Here is an 18,879-nt window from a genome sequence, read left to right as displayed (position 1 = left end):
CAATTATTGTGTCCTCTTGAAGATTATTAATGCGGTTTTTTAATACGATTATAATTGAATAGTTGTTAATTTAGCTAATGGCTTCAATATAACCGAAGTTTAGAATTTTTCAGTAATATTGTTTTCTTATTTTCCGGTTATTATCAATTCTATGACATGTGGTCTTTATCAGGATAAGAATAAATACAGCTTCCTTATTTATGTTAATCGTTCATTGAAATTATTTTTAGAATATAATAATATATTGAAAATTAAAAAGTATAATTTACAAATATATAATTAATTTAAAATGCGATATTGTTGACTGCGAGAAATTTAAATTTAAGTAAGCCTGAATACGATTGGATTGAAAGTTTGCAACAATTAGACTTGCTTCAATGAAAAACAGGATTTTATAAATATTTATAATAAGGATGATATCTATGGTGAATATACAGAAAAAAATATTGCCACACTGATAAAAATCGTGTTTTCTTCCGAAATACGCTGCGTACTTGGCCTATCCGCACTTGAGTCAACTGGATTTCAATTGATTCAAAAGCATGAAAATTGGAAAAATTTCACAGGGAGGTTTGAATAAAAGACTTTACGGTTTTCGGCTTATTATAGAAATATTTTTGTCAAAAACGATCTATTTGATGAAATGAAATGTGAGATTACAGTGAAAAATAAGAGATGGAGCTGAAGTCATCTACGTATATGATAAGACAACTATGATTTTGAAAAAAATACTGTTTTGAGTTGATGGAAATCATTGATTTCTTTCAATCAATTTTGCAAATGTTGTTGATGAAAAGTTTTATGCAATTATCTTAACTTACTTTTCATTTTCCTCAATATATTATAGTAGTGAGTCGATCATATGATTTACTTAATAATAATACAAATGACTTTGAAATACTTAGATACCTTCTGGCCACAATGAACTAGTACCGCTGATTAAACTTTATTTCATTTTCATGTGACTACACTGTAAAAAGAGCGGTGTTAAAAATGGACTCATTTTAACTCCGCCCGGTGTTAAAATAAAATTACACCGGTGTAGAAGGAGTAATTCACCGGTGTTAAATCAGGGTAACTGGTGTAAAAGCGGAGTAAAATCGGTATAAAAGCGGGGTAACCGGTATAAAAATGGAGTAATATCGGTGTAAAAGCGGGGTAACCGGTGTAAAAGCGGAGTAATACCGGTGTAAAAGCTGGGTAAACTGCGTCCGCTTGGAGTATTAACTTTAAAGATTATAAAACACAAAAAATGTCAGTTCTTTATGAAAATTAATAAAGAATTTTATTTATTAACAAGTATAGTGATCGGGTAAGTACAAATATTCACAAAGTAAAATATTTTAACACCGGTAAAGAATATCTACACCAGCAGCGGTGTTATTTTAACACCGGAAAATTTTTTTAACACCGGTATACCGGTGTCTGTATACAGAATATTTACACCGGCGGCGGCGTTATTTTTACACCGCTTTCGGTGTTGAAATTTAACACCGCCAATTTTAACACCTACACCGCTTGGACTGACCCCGGTGATTTTTTACAGTGTATAGTTTAATTTATAAATTTCGAATATATTAAAAAGTATACGATAAGGTATAGTTTTAAATATATTATAAACAATCCGTCTAAATATCATCCGAAAATTAGTCAGAAACGTTTCTTACATGACTTCAAAATGTCACCATCTGATAAGAGCACGAATTTAGAAAATTTCCCGATGAAAAAAGATTTTATACAATTGTATAAAATTATATATAAATTGGATATAAAAAATGGCCCGATCCAATTGTATACAATTGTACATAATTATATTTATTTGTATAAATATGTATACAAATAGATATAATCACATACTGTATTCGTATAGATTATATATAATTATATACAATTCTATATAATTGTATACAAATATATACATTTGTATATAATTTTATTATTCTTTTTTGCATTTTTATAAAGAATTGTATACGATTGTATATAATTGTATATAATTATATAAAAATTTTATATAATTATGCATTACCTCTATCCAATTGTATATAATTCATATATAACGTGTACAGTTTTATAAAATCTTTTTTTATCGGGTTATTTGAAATCAATAATTTTCCTTTTTTTTTGAAAATTTTCCATTATAACAGAATAAAGATAAAAAATGAGTTTCTTTTAATATGATTTGAATTTTTTAGTTTCTATTATTGTTATGACGAACAATTATTGTAAAGTTCGAAAAACTTGAAAATTCACATCTTTAGATAAAATATATTTCATTGATAATGATAATGCAACTTTAGACAACATGTGTCAAAACAAACTCATAATATTTGATATAATACAGACCATTTATTAATTGACAAAATAGCTATTAATCATTTGGGATTCAGTTACAATTTAGGTTGAAGATCATATTAATACAAGATGATAAAAAAAAAAAAATATTATTGGTGATTAGCTCATTCTTCTTTCTTACTGAAACAATTTATTTCTTTACTTTGATAGATATTTTTGCTCACAGTTTTCTGGAGACAACCCCTATTCGTCGTGTAGATATCTCCGTTTTTCGTTATATTTTTTCTGCTCACCCTTCGACCAGACAGGTGTCAGTCGTCTCACGGTCTTTGCTGTTTTCCGACTAGGCATCCTCACGCCCTTCGTCCTATAATACGCCACACCACTGCACATTCTAACGTCTCACCCCAAATTTTCGCGCCTGTTACTATACACGGCCATTATCTTATTTTACGCATGGAAACATTGTTCACCCACGCGTTCCAATAGTAAGAAAAACATTTTTATAAATTTATTTACGTCACTTATAAAATATAAAAATTTATTTTTTAGTATGGTACATTGAAATATATTTATATTCATAGTCTCATAACATCATAATATGCGTATGACAATATTTTTTTTACTTATTTAAATTAATGCTAAAGATACCATAAACAGCAAGTGTAAAAATAAACTTTAAAAATTTATAAATATATACTCGGTGAAATTTATAACATAGTGTATGCAATTATTTTTCTTATCGCTCTGGTCATAGTAATAAAAATGTATAACAATTGCGTGGATCTAACTTTATAAAAAAAGCACCAGAACAATTAGCTCAGCATCCAAATAATTCATAATATTTGTTCCTTGTAATAAAAAAATAATATAAGAAAAATTACTTTCCGTGACATTTATTATGTTTCCCTACTTATGTAATATATAAATGTATACGACAATTCATTGCTCGAACGTTAATTTGATTTATACACGCTTTACACCCGTCTCATATACTCATAGCAAATATTAACCGCATTGGGGTAAGAACTTAGACGCGTCGAGTGCGCCTGTTCTAACCGATTTCTCCAAGCTAAACGGATTTATCGTGTCGCCAGTATGTATTGGCATCATTATTATTGCTAAAGCACGAAGCTTATGGTTCACGGTTGGACAACAACGTCTGGAGTTCATCATCGATATAAAGCTAAGAGGATTAAGTTGATTTCCGAGGTGATGGAGACTTATGTTCTTTTCCGACAATAATTTTTTCACAATTTATTTTTTGTATTTCTCTTTACAAAACAATAATCAAATAGGGGAGGGGGGGGGGCAAAACGGCGTACTGAAGAGAATACTCAGTTTTCGGAGACTAAAATACGTTAATTTTCTATTTTTTATGATATTCAAAGTAAATAGAAAAAATTTTCAGCTGTCATTGAATAAAAATTTTCATTTTTTGCGGGCAAAATGGAGTACCCCTTAAAAAAGGTGAAAAAAAAAAAACGAATTTCTGGAAATTACATAAATTTGATTAAATTAAATTGTCTTATATGTCATTTACATAAAGAAAGATGACACTTACATAATTATTGGATGCAAAGGAAGACAAAAAATTTTTCAATAATTCTTTTCATAAAACAAAAGTCATTAAGAGAGTGTACCAGGTGATTTTCAAATGAACCGTTTTCACAGGTAAAGACCCAAATTATTAAACAAAATATGTCATTCGATGCGTAAACTTATTATTTATCGAATGAAATGTTTCTCGTTCGGAAATTGCAGTTTATATCTGAGAACGGCTCATTTGAAATTTCCATTTGCTAATGTAAGTGCAACAAGGACAGTTCCGTTCATTCCCCGACTAGAAATTGTCCCAATACATATATTGGGCCCCAATTGGGAATCGCTGTGGCATGCCCAGTCGGGCTATCCCAGTCAGAACCCGATCGGAAACTTGTTGGGATATCCCAACGCAAAAATCACCTACCCAGCATCAGTTTTTCCTAAGTGGGACCCAATTGGGAACTCGTTGGGATAGCCCAATGCAACAATAAATAACTTTCATTGGTTTTGCCACATCGGGACCCAATTGGGAACTCGTTGGGATAGCCCAATGCAAAAATCACCTACCCAGCATCAGTTATTCCTAAGTGGGACCTGATTGGGAACTCGTTGGGATATCCCAATGGAAAAATTATTATTATTTTAATAACTTTTATGATTCATATATAATCTGAAATGCTCAAAATTTGTTATTGAAAATTTTTTTTTTCAAAAATTCGATAATAAAAGAAATTTGTTTTTTAAACTCGTACACAATATTTATGTTTAAATTAATTTTTTATTTATCTAAATTGTTTATAAATAATTTCATTTTATCAAATTTATTTAATTTTCAAATCAAATTGATTTTCACTTCTTCTGAATAGGATATTCTGTTTTGTGTCCCTCCCTCTTCTCTTTTCAATTTTTTCTAGTATAATTTTGATCGACTAAAATTTTTATCAACTAATTTTTTCTTGATTTACTTGAAGTACCCTGAGGTTTTAATTTGGTAATCCATTTGATCGCGAAATTTTTTAATTTTTTTTTAATATTTTGTTTACTGGCTAAAAATTAAACAAAGTACAGAATAATAATATATTTATACAAAGAGTACGTCGATTATTCCATCACGGATTTTTTATATCTCCAAGTTATTCTTTGGTATTATGATGAATATATTATTTACACTCACGCAATCGCAAACGTGCGTCAGCGCAGTGGATAGCATCAAAGACTTTGGATCGGAAAGATGCAGGTTCGAGCCCAGCAGTCATCGGGATTTTTTCATCAGTCAAAATCATACATAATTCCTTTAAGTAACGCTTCTAACAAAATAGATTACAATTCGGATCTAATTAAAATTAATTAATTTTTTTTTTGCAATTTAATATTTTTTTTAATAGGGATCGCACGTTTGGGATTACGTAGGTCTTACCCAATTGGGAACGTATTGGGATTGCCCGATCGGGGCCAAAGTACGTTTCTGCGTTACATCCCAATGTAGGGTCCCCATTGGACAACCCAATTGGTTCCCAAGTGGGTGCACCTAAAAATTTCTAGTCGCACATGTGTGTGAGAAAGAGAATAGATGGCACATCCTCTTAACATTTTTCGACTAACACTTTAGATTTTTGAAAAAGTTTAATTACCTACTTTACATTGTTAATTTTTTATTTGTTAATCACTATTTTTTATTAACTTGAAAGTAAAAGATTTAAGTTAGTTTTAATTTCAAAGAAGATAATATTTTTAAAAAACCAACTGTATATTGTTTAAAATAATAGATTAAATAATAATTGAAAGTTAATTAAATTTCAAAATTGTAAATATTTTAAAGTTGATAAATGAAATACACTTGAAGTAATTTGACAATAGGAGCTCTTTGTTTGTAAATTAATAAGAAAAAAAATCAAATTGATTTGATACTATTTTTGTACAAAACCAAAATTTTTCGAAAACAATAAAAAAAAATTGGGGCAACGGTTGGCCCTGCGGGCCAGCCCCAAAACTTCTCGCTGTTTTCGAGCTCCTTGATTGTGAATTATTGTAAATACATCTGTGAGCTCGAAAATACCCGCAAATAATTTTTTGATGCAAATTACTCTGCAATTTCAAGCAATCCTGAGCCATTCCAAAAAATTGGTATTTCTTATTTCAACTTTCAATATTTTCCGTTAAAATATTAATATCACTAGGCTATATTTTACTTTACTAGAGAGTAATTTTTTAACAACAGAGGAAGTAATGTAATTATATGATTTTGTACTCTGTTGGGATCCCACATTTAATCGGTTATTGTGAATATTTTATCTTAATCTACCAATTTTTATTCTATACATGTGGACCTCATTGGGTACCAATAAGGCATGCCCAATAGGGAAATCCATCTGAGGACCCAATAAAAACCCAACTGGGAATTCCTAATTGAAAAGAAATTGAATTATTGTAAATTTTATCCTGTTGGGGCTTGTGGGGGATCCCGTCGTAGGAAAACCCACCGTGAAAATAAAAAATAATAGCCATTTTTTCCCATTGAGTTCTGTGTAGGACCTAAGTGGGAAAATCCAACGTGAGAATAAAAAAATGATTATCGGTTTTTCTCATTGGGTTGTGTGTGGGATCAAAGTAAGGTAAATGTCCCAATACCGGAACAAGGCCCAATACTGGAACGATTTGATAATCATTATATTATATTTTAACTCGTTCACGATGAAATTAAATAAAACTTTCTTTATTTAAAACCTTAATCTCTTAGTTACAAAATAGGATATAAAATAGATTTTAGAATATATCCGAAATATGAAAAAAAAATGATAATTATAGCAATAGTCTCGGATTCATGACTTTTTCATGTCTCTTAATGGTTTTGCTAAGAAATTAGTCAATGATCTTAAGCTTATAGAAAATGTAGAGAATTGCTTTTCAATAATTTTTTTTTTGTATATGCATCTTGAATGACAGAAAATGAAAGAAAACATATTAACAATATGAAAAAATAGTATTATTATATTAATTTTACTGTTCGTCTATTGGTACACCAAAATGAATCCGTGCCCAGTACCGGAACAGTCAGTCATATTAATGCTATGGATAGACATTAACGGTGAGTTTTATTAACTGGCTAAACCAAGTGCAATATTAATTATTACTGGATTGTTATAAAAATGCATTAGATATAGAGAAACTCTAATTTAAATCATAAAAAATACATTTTTGTGTTTAGTTTTTTTTTTTTTTTTAATTATTTTTATAGTATAACCTCAAATGATTTATTTTGTTTCTATTCTTCAGTTCAAAATATTTATTTTCATTGAATGATTTTTTTTTTGCACACCTTAAGCGCGAAAGCGCTAGGGGTGCTTTACTGACGGTTCTTCCTCATTGACAATTTTTCTCATACAAAAATATTTCTACACCCTTTTCATAGCAAAAAAAATTATTAAATTGTGTACTCGCATGCAGATAATTTATTAAGGAATAATTAAAACCCAACGTTGAGTCGATTTGTGAATTCATTGATTTTAAATTAATTATTTTAATCCAAGAAACTAGTGCTGTCAATTGTTACGTATGAATCTTCGTGAGCACGATAACTCTCGATAGACACCATTAATTGGCCTAACTTTTTTTTTATTGTCTTTGTATTTTTTATCACAAGAACCCTTATGAAAATGACTATATGAATCCTTTTAGTTTAATTGTAATTAATTAACGACGTAAAAGTGATTATTCGTGAAAAATATAGCGGCTATTTTTTTTTACTGTTGTTATTATTTTTTTCATTGTTTCTCTCTATCAACTACTGGTGGCAGCACTAGCGTATTAATATGTTTGAAAAAAAGTGACATCTAAGACAAACCCGACTAGAAATTATAGTGTGGAATGCCGAAGAATTAGTGAGGGGCAAGTTTGGCTTGCCTAACTCAGGCAAGCCTAATATGCGCCTTATTACATCCATGTTAGGCAAAGCGAAGATCGGTTTGCCAAATATGGATGGAATTCGGGATATCTATGGCAAGCCGAACTTCGGCAAACCTTCAGTTACCGTTACTTCCTGCAAGTTAGGCGTTCCAAAGGTTTCTAGAAGTTGGCTTGCCAAGCTTAAGGGGAATTGGGGCATCTATGGCAGGCCGAACTTCGGTAAACCTTCGGTTACCGTTACTCCCTGCATCCCAGGTGAAAATGTTTGGCCGAAAATGAGCCGAAACAGCTTAATTTGGCCGAAACTGTGAAATTTTATTGAAAGAGGCCGAAATTTGGCCGACAAATGGCTGAAAAATTTTTCATGTTATTAAATAGGCCGAAAATCGGCCGAAAAATTTTAATTCTTCTTAAAGAGGCCGGAAATCGAAAAATAAGAAATTTTTTTGTTATTACTAATAATAGATTTTCAATTATATTTTGTTCTTTCAAAGTGATGTATCCTTTCAATCTCATATAGCACAAGTAAACTTGGATGTCGCTGTCGGTAGCGTAGCCTAGTCGTTAAAGCGTCGGTCTTTCGTGCGCAAGGTCCCGGGTTCGAATCCCACTAAATCGTGTGCGGTCGGTTAATATTTATAGCGTTTTTTACCTAAATTAAAAATTTCTACTTAGTTAGAAATTAAATTGATCACAAGTCTGATTGATTTCCGCATCATTAAAAAAAAAAAAAAAAAAAAAAAAAAACAATACAGAAATTGAATAAGTCTTTTTTTTTAATTTAGTTGAAATTTCTATACATGGCTTTGTATATATTGGAAGTTTTAATATATGGCCATATATAATTCACTTTTACCGAACAATTAAATAACTATTTGATAAATACAATTATTTCTATTCTTTGGCTTCCAAACTGCCATCGAATTCGGAAGCTAAGCTTAGGACACTTTAGGCTTAGGACCCTTGCAGCAAGTGTGGCTTCCAAACTGCCGCCAAATTTGGCAGCCAAGTAACGCTGAGTCTCGCAACTGCGTTACATCCCAAACATCGGCCTCGTTTGGATGCCTCACTTGCCACAAGTTTGACATTCGGCATGCCTCATTTGGAGCAAACTACCGCCTCACTACAATTTCTAGTCGGGTTGACGCATTTTATTGGGTTCCAGAGCTGATTAGGTTTTAAAACCAATCGATTAAGCCGTTTCTGCAAAGTTCCAAAAAAACTGAAAAAAAAATTTTTTTTTCGTATTTTTTCCATATCTTAGAGTCTATTTGCTAAATCGATCTGAAATTCTCAGGAAAGTTGACGGCCAACAAAGTCTTTTGATTGTCGCAAGAACCATCTCAATCGGGTTATTCATTAAAAAGATAGGAAGTTACATCCACACACACACAGATGCTCGGACATCATTCTGAATTTAATCGGAATAGCTTCCTAAGACCTCAAATGTCGGCATTTGATGAAAATCGACTTTCGAAAATCGGAGTAAATACAATAACTTCCCAAATTTTTCAAAAATTTACAATTTTCTTAGTAGGACGTTAAAAATTTAAAAACACTTTTAAAATCAAGCTTTGTTTATCAAATTTTAGGGGGCCCCTGTTTTGTCCCTTAATCCGTTTTGCCCCTCCTTCCCCTATGCATATATATATATATATCTTAATTTACTATAACAAAAGTGACATTATCATTCATAAGAAAGATTATTATTATATATGACGTGTAATCGAGTATAAATTAAACAATAGCATAGGAGTAGTCATGGTTACACCCATTTAGAAAAGTATACTTTTGGACGTGCGTGACCAATTTAACACTTCGTGTGTGCACAAATACATAAACATCTAGTGAACATATGTATACACAAAGACTTGCGTGGTCACTCACCTATGACACGCACAGTCGCACGCGAACCAGCACCATATTTATATTTTCTATTCGAATTATATTCGATTTACGTTTTTTCACTTTCTGCAATAAGATTTCAATTAAAAGTGAAACTCAAACTTATACTTTGACTGAACTGGACAAATTCAAATAATATATGGGGCATTCCACGCCAAATCGATCACTTCAGTATCCGACCTCTTTTGATTTGGCTAAAAATTTATTCTCTTTTTCTACCTTATCAAAAACGTTTCTCATGATTTTTTCAAATTTTTTCACCTAACCAAAAAATAGTTATAAATTTTTGAAAAAAATGTTTTTTTTTTTTCAACCAGCTACAACTTTTTTTAAATTTGACTGATTCGGATGTTTTTTTGATTCAAAATTTTTGTTTTTAATTGTACTTTTCGAAAAAGAAAAAAATTGGTACGTGTACTTATGTACGCGCGTAAAAAGTTATACTTCTTTGACATCATAAAAAAATAGTTTTTAATTGCATGCAAATAATTAATTACAATAAAATAATAAAAGGACTAGAAAAAGATAGTCAACACAGTCAATAAAGCTCAGTTTAAATTTGAAAAATTAAATAAATAAATATCTATTTTCTTATATTAAGTGTAACATAAATTCTCTCATTATTCGAATGTTATTTTTAAATTATTTCCACTGCCATAGTATCTTCTTTCGATTGTAATAGTCTTTACACATTTCCGCATTTGTTTTACCAATCTTGAAAACTGGAATAGAAACCTAGTACCATTAATAGTCATCAAATCGGTACCGTCACTTCTTATCCGAAGTCATTTTATCCGATAATATATAATATATATTAGAGTGATCCAAAAAATAACAAATTTTTTTTTTTTCTCGGAAACAGGTTCAAAAGTTTTATTTAGATAAAAAAAGATGCCTGTGAAAATTAGAGCTCTTAATATTAACATTATGAGGTTTCTCATCGCACTTTTCTATTTTCCATAAGAATAACATGGAAACAATTTTTTTTACGTCTTCTGATTTTTATAAATAGCTAACGATGCATCATAGGAATGATTGGTAGGCATATTTTTGTAGGTAATTGAATGCTCTACAAAAAAAGTTTCATATCATTTTTTGATCAATCTAGTTATTCAAGAGTTATTTAAAATTGAAGTCGAATTCATATTAAATTTTGAGATCTTTTTACTTTTCCGGCGAAACTATCAGACCTATTACAAAATATCATGGGACCTTTTTACTAGACAATTTTATTGCGTAGAAGTTATTTACAATAAAGTTTTTTCGAATTCCGCATTATTTTCTAGTTATTTTCATTTCAATGTCAAGCTCTTAAAATTGATCACAAGACTATTTTTTTTTATGAGTCAACTTCAACCTTAAATAACTTTCGAAGGAGTGAATTTAGCAAAAATTGTTAAGAGACTTTTTTTTAGAGCATTCAATTTCCTTTGAGAATATTCATTGGCTTTTTTTCGGAAACTGATTTTTACATTAATTACAAAATTTCAAAGTTGAACAATCAAATTGTAAAATCATACCAATGTTCAAGGCATAATTATAAGGAAACGGTTCATCTGAAAAAAAGTCTATTTCGTTTATCTCGATTGTTTTAGAGTTATGAGAAAAAAACCCGCTCATTAAAAAAAAAATCAAAAATTGCTAGGATACACTTCTTAATATCAATATTGAGAGCTTAAATTTTCACAATAATTTTTTTTTGTCATCCCAAATAATATTTTTACAGTATCGTTGAATAAAATAAATAGTCGATTTTTTTGGCCCAGTCTAATATATATATATATATATATTAGGGTGAGCCAAAAAAAACAACCTATCGAATTTGTGTCTTAAAAAGGACCTATATATCGAGAAAAAAATTCTCCCACTGGGCAAAATTTTTAGCTCAATTTTAAAAGGTGTCGGTAGCCATCTGAAATTTCCCATTTAAATAACATGCAAAAAAATTTTTTTTGATTAAAAATATCATAACTTTTGAACCGTGTGAGATAAAAATTCGGCTCTAGAATATTCTTGTATGGCATTAAATTTCTTTAAAAAAAGTCCTGGGAGTCGAATTTGTAAGCTGGATATTTCGTATTCTAACAGGCTATCAAAGTCTAGAGTAAACAGAATCATACAAATTTAAGACTTTATTATTAAAAATATCAATACTATGAGAAAATTTGTTCTACATGTAGTGCAATGAAATTACCAACAATATCCACGTTGTAACAAATAATATTTTGTTATCGATCACAATAAAAGAAAAGTATTTGGAAAATCCAAATAAAGCCTCAAATTTGTATGATTCTGTTGACTCTAGACTTTGATAGCCTGTTAGTATACGAAATATCAAGTTTACAAATTCGACTCCCAGGACTATCTTTCAAGAAATTTAATGCCCTACAACAATATTCTAGAGCCGAATTTTTGTCTCCCATGGTTCAAAAGTTATAATATTTTTAATCAAAAAAAATTTTTTTGCATGTTATTTAAATGGGAAATTTCAGATGGCTACCGACACCTTTTAAAATTGAGCTAAAAATTTTGCCCAGTGGGAGAATTTTTTTCTCAATATATAGGTCCTTTTTAAGACACAAATTCGATAGGTTGGTTTTTTTGGCTCACCCTAATATATATACATATATATTTGAGGAATTTGATTAATACATGAACAATCGTCATGCTTGATGATTTTTTAATGTCATTTTTAAGAAAGTCAATACGTAAAATGTTGGACTACTTTAGTATAAATTCGGGCGTAACGTTACCGTGCCAACTGTCTGGTAAATAATATAAATATCTTTTCTTGTTACCAACGACTTTTTGTTTTTTTGTCGATTTTATTTTATTTTTTTCTGTATACTATTATCGCACGATGTCTCGAGCTATAACTTTGCGTGATTCCTCAACGGTATGTTGCGAGTTAAGAAGAGTCAAACTTCAAACGAGAATGTTGCATTATTGTTTGGCTATTGAGACAATTTATATATCATGACGAAAAACATAAAGTTACAGGATAACATTGTTTACTTTTTTAAAAAATATCATTTTGTGCACGAAAATATATAAAAAGTAAAAATTATAAATAAATAAATGAATATATACATATATATATATATAAGTTAGTGATCGAGTGTTGCAGGCAATCGGATGCATTCCAATTGTCAATTGTGCCATGCTAAATCACAAAAAGAGTCCAAATAGGGTAGAAATAGAAGTATAGAGAGGGAAAAGCTAAACGATTGGACGCCAAATTAGTTGGGATACCGCGAAAAATCAATCTCCTTTTTTTCTCTCATTCCTCATGGCTCTTTTCCGAGCGTTCACAAACCTGTCAGACCTGTCATTGCCAATTTCACATTGACCAAAATAAAATAGGTCCACTCTGAAAATAGTTTGTTCACGATGGAGGAAATACCTTTTAATTTCCGCATTCTCTGGACGATTCAATTTCAATATAGATTTTCAGTACAGATAAAAATCAAAAACAAAATAACAAATATAATTTAACTGATGAATACATGTTCATATATATATATATACAATAAATTTATTTATCGTATTTTCGTAACGATCTCCAAAAAACAAATAAAATTTATTTTTACAACTCATAATTTTAAATCTTGATAATTTTTATACAGCATAAAGTTATTTAAATTTATTCAGTGTTGTATATGAACTAAACTATCATAAAATAGTGATTCCGTGCAAATAAAAAAAAATAAAAAAATATTCACGAACATGAACGACATATCGATTACGAGAGTCAAGCAACGAAATCGTCAAATTAGTTACATTGGATATCTACTATCTTTTGTATATTCCCTCTGTAATACGATGAACAGAAAAGAGAGAAAGTATATTAGTAAAAGCAAACGAGAAAAAGGGATGGTTAGAATAAGTGATCGCGTGACAGGAAGGGTAATACGTGGCCTCGACAATAGGCTCATAATATAATGTAACGGCGTCGAGGTAGTTCCAATACAAGTAGAAAAGCTTATTTTATATTATATAATGCCATCTCTAGCGCATTACGATGACAGAGAAATGCCATTTAATGGTTCTTACTTTATGCAGAAATCATCATTGTTACATTTTATAAATATATTATTATACTGTACTATATGTTCTTGGTGCATTAAGTCATAAAGCTTCCGCCAATTCGTGATTATTGTTCATGATAATGTACTCTCTGACATTACATATAACAGGTTGTTATTGGTTATGGCAAAATGTGATGAGACAAATTCTAAAATGGATTTACCACGAGAACAATTGAGTACGTAAGGTGCGGTAGAAGGGGCGGCGCTTGCGGACAACAGATCGTGGAATATATACATATATAATATATATATTTATTGAGATGGGATGAACGTGCGCACAGAGTGGATTCCATTTGAGCGGCCAATACACAAGTTATAGGGGGGCTTTATCACAACCGCCGACTCTGAATAAATTAGCGTGGTGATCGCGCGGCGATTTAATGGTCTTGATGACTATACTATAGTCGATAGTGCGCGCAATCACTGAGCTGAATTTAGGCGAGCATAAATAGCCATTTAACCTCGAGATATATATCCGTAATCATCTATATTAGTTTCTGGTTATATTGCATTGGTAGATTACTGTGTTATACGATATTGGCTGAATGTCACGTGCAATTGTTATAGACGGATAATTGTTTCCTTTGGGAATTAGTAATTTGGTTGGACGTTATTATGGGGATAAATCTGACAATGAGTGACATGAGCATGTTGTCAATTAAAAATGATAAAGCTCATGTGTGATTTTTATTTTTTATTTCTCTCTTACTCTTTCTCAGCTCTAACTCTCTCTTACTCTCTTTGGTAATAAGCTTAAGAGATCAAGAGTACCCACGCTCGCATCGTCGAACGGACAAAATAAACCAGTAAAAAAGTTCGTCTCCACTTAGTGAAAATTGGAAAAAGTCTCATCGTCGTTGGTGAGTATGGCACAGGCACACGACGACTGGGACCGAGTATAGAGTGGCAGGTAAAAGAGAACTAGAGTAAAAAAAGTAGTGAAGGGGGAAAGGATGAACTCGACGGCAGCTTCTAAATGCAATTAAAAATTTTAATTACTATTCTTTTCCTCATAACAGACGCACTACTTTATTTTATTATTATTATTTAAAAAAATTTTTTTTTTATCGTTAATATTATTCTTTCTCGCTCTTTTTCACTTTATCTTTCTCTCTTTACTTTGGAAAATTTTCTTTGTCAGCTACCGGTTCCTGTGGTTACTCAATCTGGTTAATTAATTGTGATATTTTGTGGTAAGTTTATTTATAGAATGAAATATGCTTTTATATAATGAATATATTATAACAAAATTTATGATTTTTTTCACAAATAGTATTTTGCATTTTGTATAATCAATCAATGGACAAAAAAAATTTAATATAAACTGTGGTAGAGAGTTCTAGTTAATATAACTCTGATCGATATGTGTTGAAATACACGCGATTGCGTGGTTTTATCGCTGTCACCAGATATAATTAATTAAATTTTCTTTGATTAACCGAGCTTGTTATATTATCCTTCTGATCTAACCATTATATATTATTTATATATACTGTATAACCTAATAATTACCGCACCGATCAAACTCACCTGAACTCTAACTTCTGGTAAGCTGACTTTCATCGCAAGTTCTTCTCGAGAATAAACATCAGGATAATGTGACTTTTCAAAAGCTCGTTCAAGTTCATGTAACTGGTAAGTTGTGAAGGTCGTTCGATTACGTCGATGTTTCTTTTTACCATTTGTACCATTAGCATCATCACATCCAGTTCCAAGTTCTTCATCACTTCCGCCTCCCGTCGAATTACAACTGTTTTCTCCTGTTAATAAAAAAATTTTTTTTATAATTATTTAAATACTGATAAGATTCATTTTGTCCACGAATACCTTTACTCCTCGATATAAATTATTTTGTTTTTACATGTTACTGTTATTCCAAGTAAAGCATTTTATTCTTTGAATTTTTTAACAACAAAGATTAATTAATTAAGAACCAGCATTTGTATTTGTTGGAGATTATTGAATTACAAACACCATAATTTTATTAAATAACCATGTTTGTTTTTGTAATCAATATTTTTAATAAAAACTAGTATATATATATATACCTTTAATTAAGTCATTCGGAACGTCTGTTTGTTTACTTGTCTGTCCGATCACGCGCTTTAGTCTTTTTCCACTCTGATTTTGGTTTAGGACTATATATATACCTTGTAATTTTCTAGCATTTTATTGTTATATCGAAAGTTATTATTCAATGACATGTTTTATTATTCAAAAAAATTTGTCATCTTCAAATCTTAGATCAATTTAAGGAATAAATAAACCATAGGATACAATTATTTTCGTTTGAAATGCTAACGGTATCATAATGATGTCAGACTATGTTAGCGACCTAACGCGAATTGAAATAAACATGATTAAAAAATTACTATGGCAATAGTAACATCGACAATATTTAAATCGAAATTTACTATGACCACTATATATTTTATTATGGACATAGTAATTTTTAAAACATAGTCCGATGTTATTTGGATAGCATTATATTTTAAGCAAGAATAATTTCTTCGCTCTCTTAAAATGAATCAATGAAAAGTCCTCCAAATAAAAACATTTTAAATTTTAGTGATGTTAAAGAACTTTTAAAACATATCAATGAATTTAATAAAATATAGATTATTTTATTTAATCTTTTTTCCGTGTTCATCTTCCACCCTCGCGATCTCGAGCTCTAGATAGCTACGTACTTATAACACTGATAATCTTAATTGTTTTTTTTTTTATTAGAATATTTGTTTGCGATAAACTCTGCAATATTAAATTTAATGTTTATTATAATAATAAAAACATAAATATTATTATGATTTAATATTTAACCTCGAATCAATGACAATACTTCAGTAGCATCGGAATTTTATAACTAGTACATCCGCAGCACTTAAATAATTACAAATTGCGGTATTTTCTCACTCGGAATCAGAATTATATTTTTCCATAAAACGTTTTGGAGCCATAATAATACGTTGAGATGTATTGCAGGTTATGTAATACTACGCTCACGCCAATCTATGTGCTAATATTTAGTATCGATACATCGAAAATGTATCCTTGATTTTTTATTGGTCGAAAAATTAAGACGCGTGTAGTGCGTAGTTTAAATCTCTCGTTGAACATCCAAATTTGGATGTTTAACGAGAAATAATCATATACGGAGAGAAATAAAATGTAATATATTTAGAGTGCCATATAATGTGTTTGCGTAATTTAAAGTAATAACTGATTATTTTATTCAATAATTTTTAAATAATTTAATTTCATTATTAATATTCTCTTGTTGATAATTATTTCAACCATCTACAAATAATAGTGTAATGTAGAAATTAAATAAAAAATTGTTAATCATTCTTAGTATTTATGGGTATTTTAATAAACTGTAAAAGAAAAAAAAATTGTTTCTATTAATATAAAAGCTACAAGCTTAAATGAGTCTTGAGAAACTCGTCTCAGGCTTGATGACTTGGCCTGATAACAAATTTTCAAAGTTGGACTCAGGCTTGGCCCAGTGGTAAGTTCCCAAGGCTTGGTTTAAAAATATCGCACCATTGGCCCAAGCTTCGGTTCTGACTTAGCCCAGTGGTAGGTTCCCAAGGCTTAGTTTGAAAATATCACACCATTCGTCCAAGTCTCGGCTCAGGCTTGGCCCAGTGGTAAGTTCCCAAGGCTTAGTTTAAAAATATCACACCATTGGCCCAAGCCTGGGCCCAGGCTATTCAAGGCTCGGAAAATGACAACTGGCCCAAGGCTCGGCCAATTGTCAGCATTGGCAATTCCTACCTGGGTACCTTGGTTTTTTTGGTCCCAGAGGCTGGGACCAAGCCTGATTTTTTTGTTTCCTAAGGCTTGATCCAAGCCTGGTTTTTTTTTTACCAAGGCTTGGGGACATTGTTATCATCCTAGGCCTGGACCGATCCTTGGTCCAATGTTTAGCCAAGCCTTATCCAAGGCTGCTGACTGGTGGCTCAGGCTCGGTCCAAGCCTTGTCCAGTTGTTCTTTCCTACCTGGGACATAGAAAAAAGTTTCAGTTGCCGTTAAAAAAAAAATTGCATTTTTTCGGGTAAAATGGGGTACCCCCTAAAGAAGGTGAAAAAAAAATTTCTGGATATAAAATAAATTTGATTCATTAAAATTTTTTTGTAATTAATTTACATAGAGAAAAAAAAAGTTTGGTAAATCCAAAAGTGCACGACTCTTAATGCTCATTTGCAAAAAAAAAAAAAAAAGAAAAATGTACGATAAAAGTTTCAAGGACAATATGTTTTTTTCCTTTCTATTACACTAGAAATTTAAATTTCGCTCCAAAAAATAGTCAGATTTTTTTTTCGCGCAGGCGCGACTGGTATGACGGAAGTATATGTAAAAAACATATATAGATATAGAAATTTAGTTAAGTTCTTTTTATTAATTATAATTAAACGGGGCCAAATTTGATGGCCACTTTTACGATCTAATATTTCTGAATTAAATTGTATTTAAATAATTAACAAGCAAAAAAAACATGATTGTCTGAACATCAGATTTTGTACAGTAGATAGCATCCCGGCCCAGTAATCAGAAGGATCTCAGTTCGAACCCTGATAGCCCCCAAATAATTTTATTCGTTATTTCCGATTAATTCAGTAATTAGTTAATTACACTCCAATGTAATGTCAATAAAAGTGTGGTCAAACTTTTTTTTAATTATATTTATTAATTTAAATAATAATAATTTCGATCGAGCATTGGGTGAGCCTTAGATGTTTGCTTCCCGAGGTTTGGCCGAAGCTTGATTTTTTGTTTCCCAAGGCTTGGATCATGGCTATCATCCAAGGATTGAACCATGGCTCGCCCAATGGTCAGCCAATGCTCGACCCAAGCCTTGTGCGAAGCCGAGGAGCATTGGCTGACGATGGGCCAAGGTTGGCTAAAGCTCTGGCCAATGGTTCCTTCCAACTAGGGTACACTCAGTGGAATTTACTTGCGTATGCGTTTGAGCCGCTACTATAAGTCAGCTGTTTTCATACACATAGATATACTTATAGATAGTAAGACTGCACATGCTTCTATTTTCAATGCTCCACCTTTTAAGAGTGGAAGGGGTACCGCTCTAAGATATTTTTCCTGGAACCAGAGCCCCGAGTCTGATATCTTAAGGGGGGAGCACTG

General features: G+C 31.0%; 1 protein-coding gene across 3 annotated transcripts in view; it reads right to left on the bottom strand.

The window, feature by feature from the left end:
* LOC130663575 (retinal homeobox protein Rx1-like) overlaps positions 1–18,879 on the bottom strand; it is a 64,451-nt gene that overhangs the window by 23,905 nt on the left and 21,667 nt on the right. For all 3 annotated transcript variants that reach the window (XM_057462868.1, XM_057462870.1, XM_057462869.1), the window contains one exon: positions 15,264–15,493. In XM_057462868.1, the coding sequence (XP_057318851.1) occupies positions 15,264–15,493 (230 nt within the window). The remainder of the gene's footprint in view (positions 1–15,263; positions 15,494–18,879) is intronic.

This window comes from Microplitis mediator, chromosome 2 (assembly GCF_029852145.1).
Source record: "Microplitis mediator isolate UGA2020A chromosome 2, iyMicMedi2.1, whole genome shotgun sequence".
NCBI classification, from domain to species: domain Eukaryota; kingdom Metazoa; phylum Arthropoda; class Insecta; order Hymenoptera; family Braconidae; genus Microplitis; species Microplitis mediator.
Note: the sequence above shows the minus strand (reverse complement) of the source record. Positions and strands in the feature narration are given on the sequence as shown.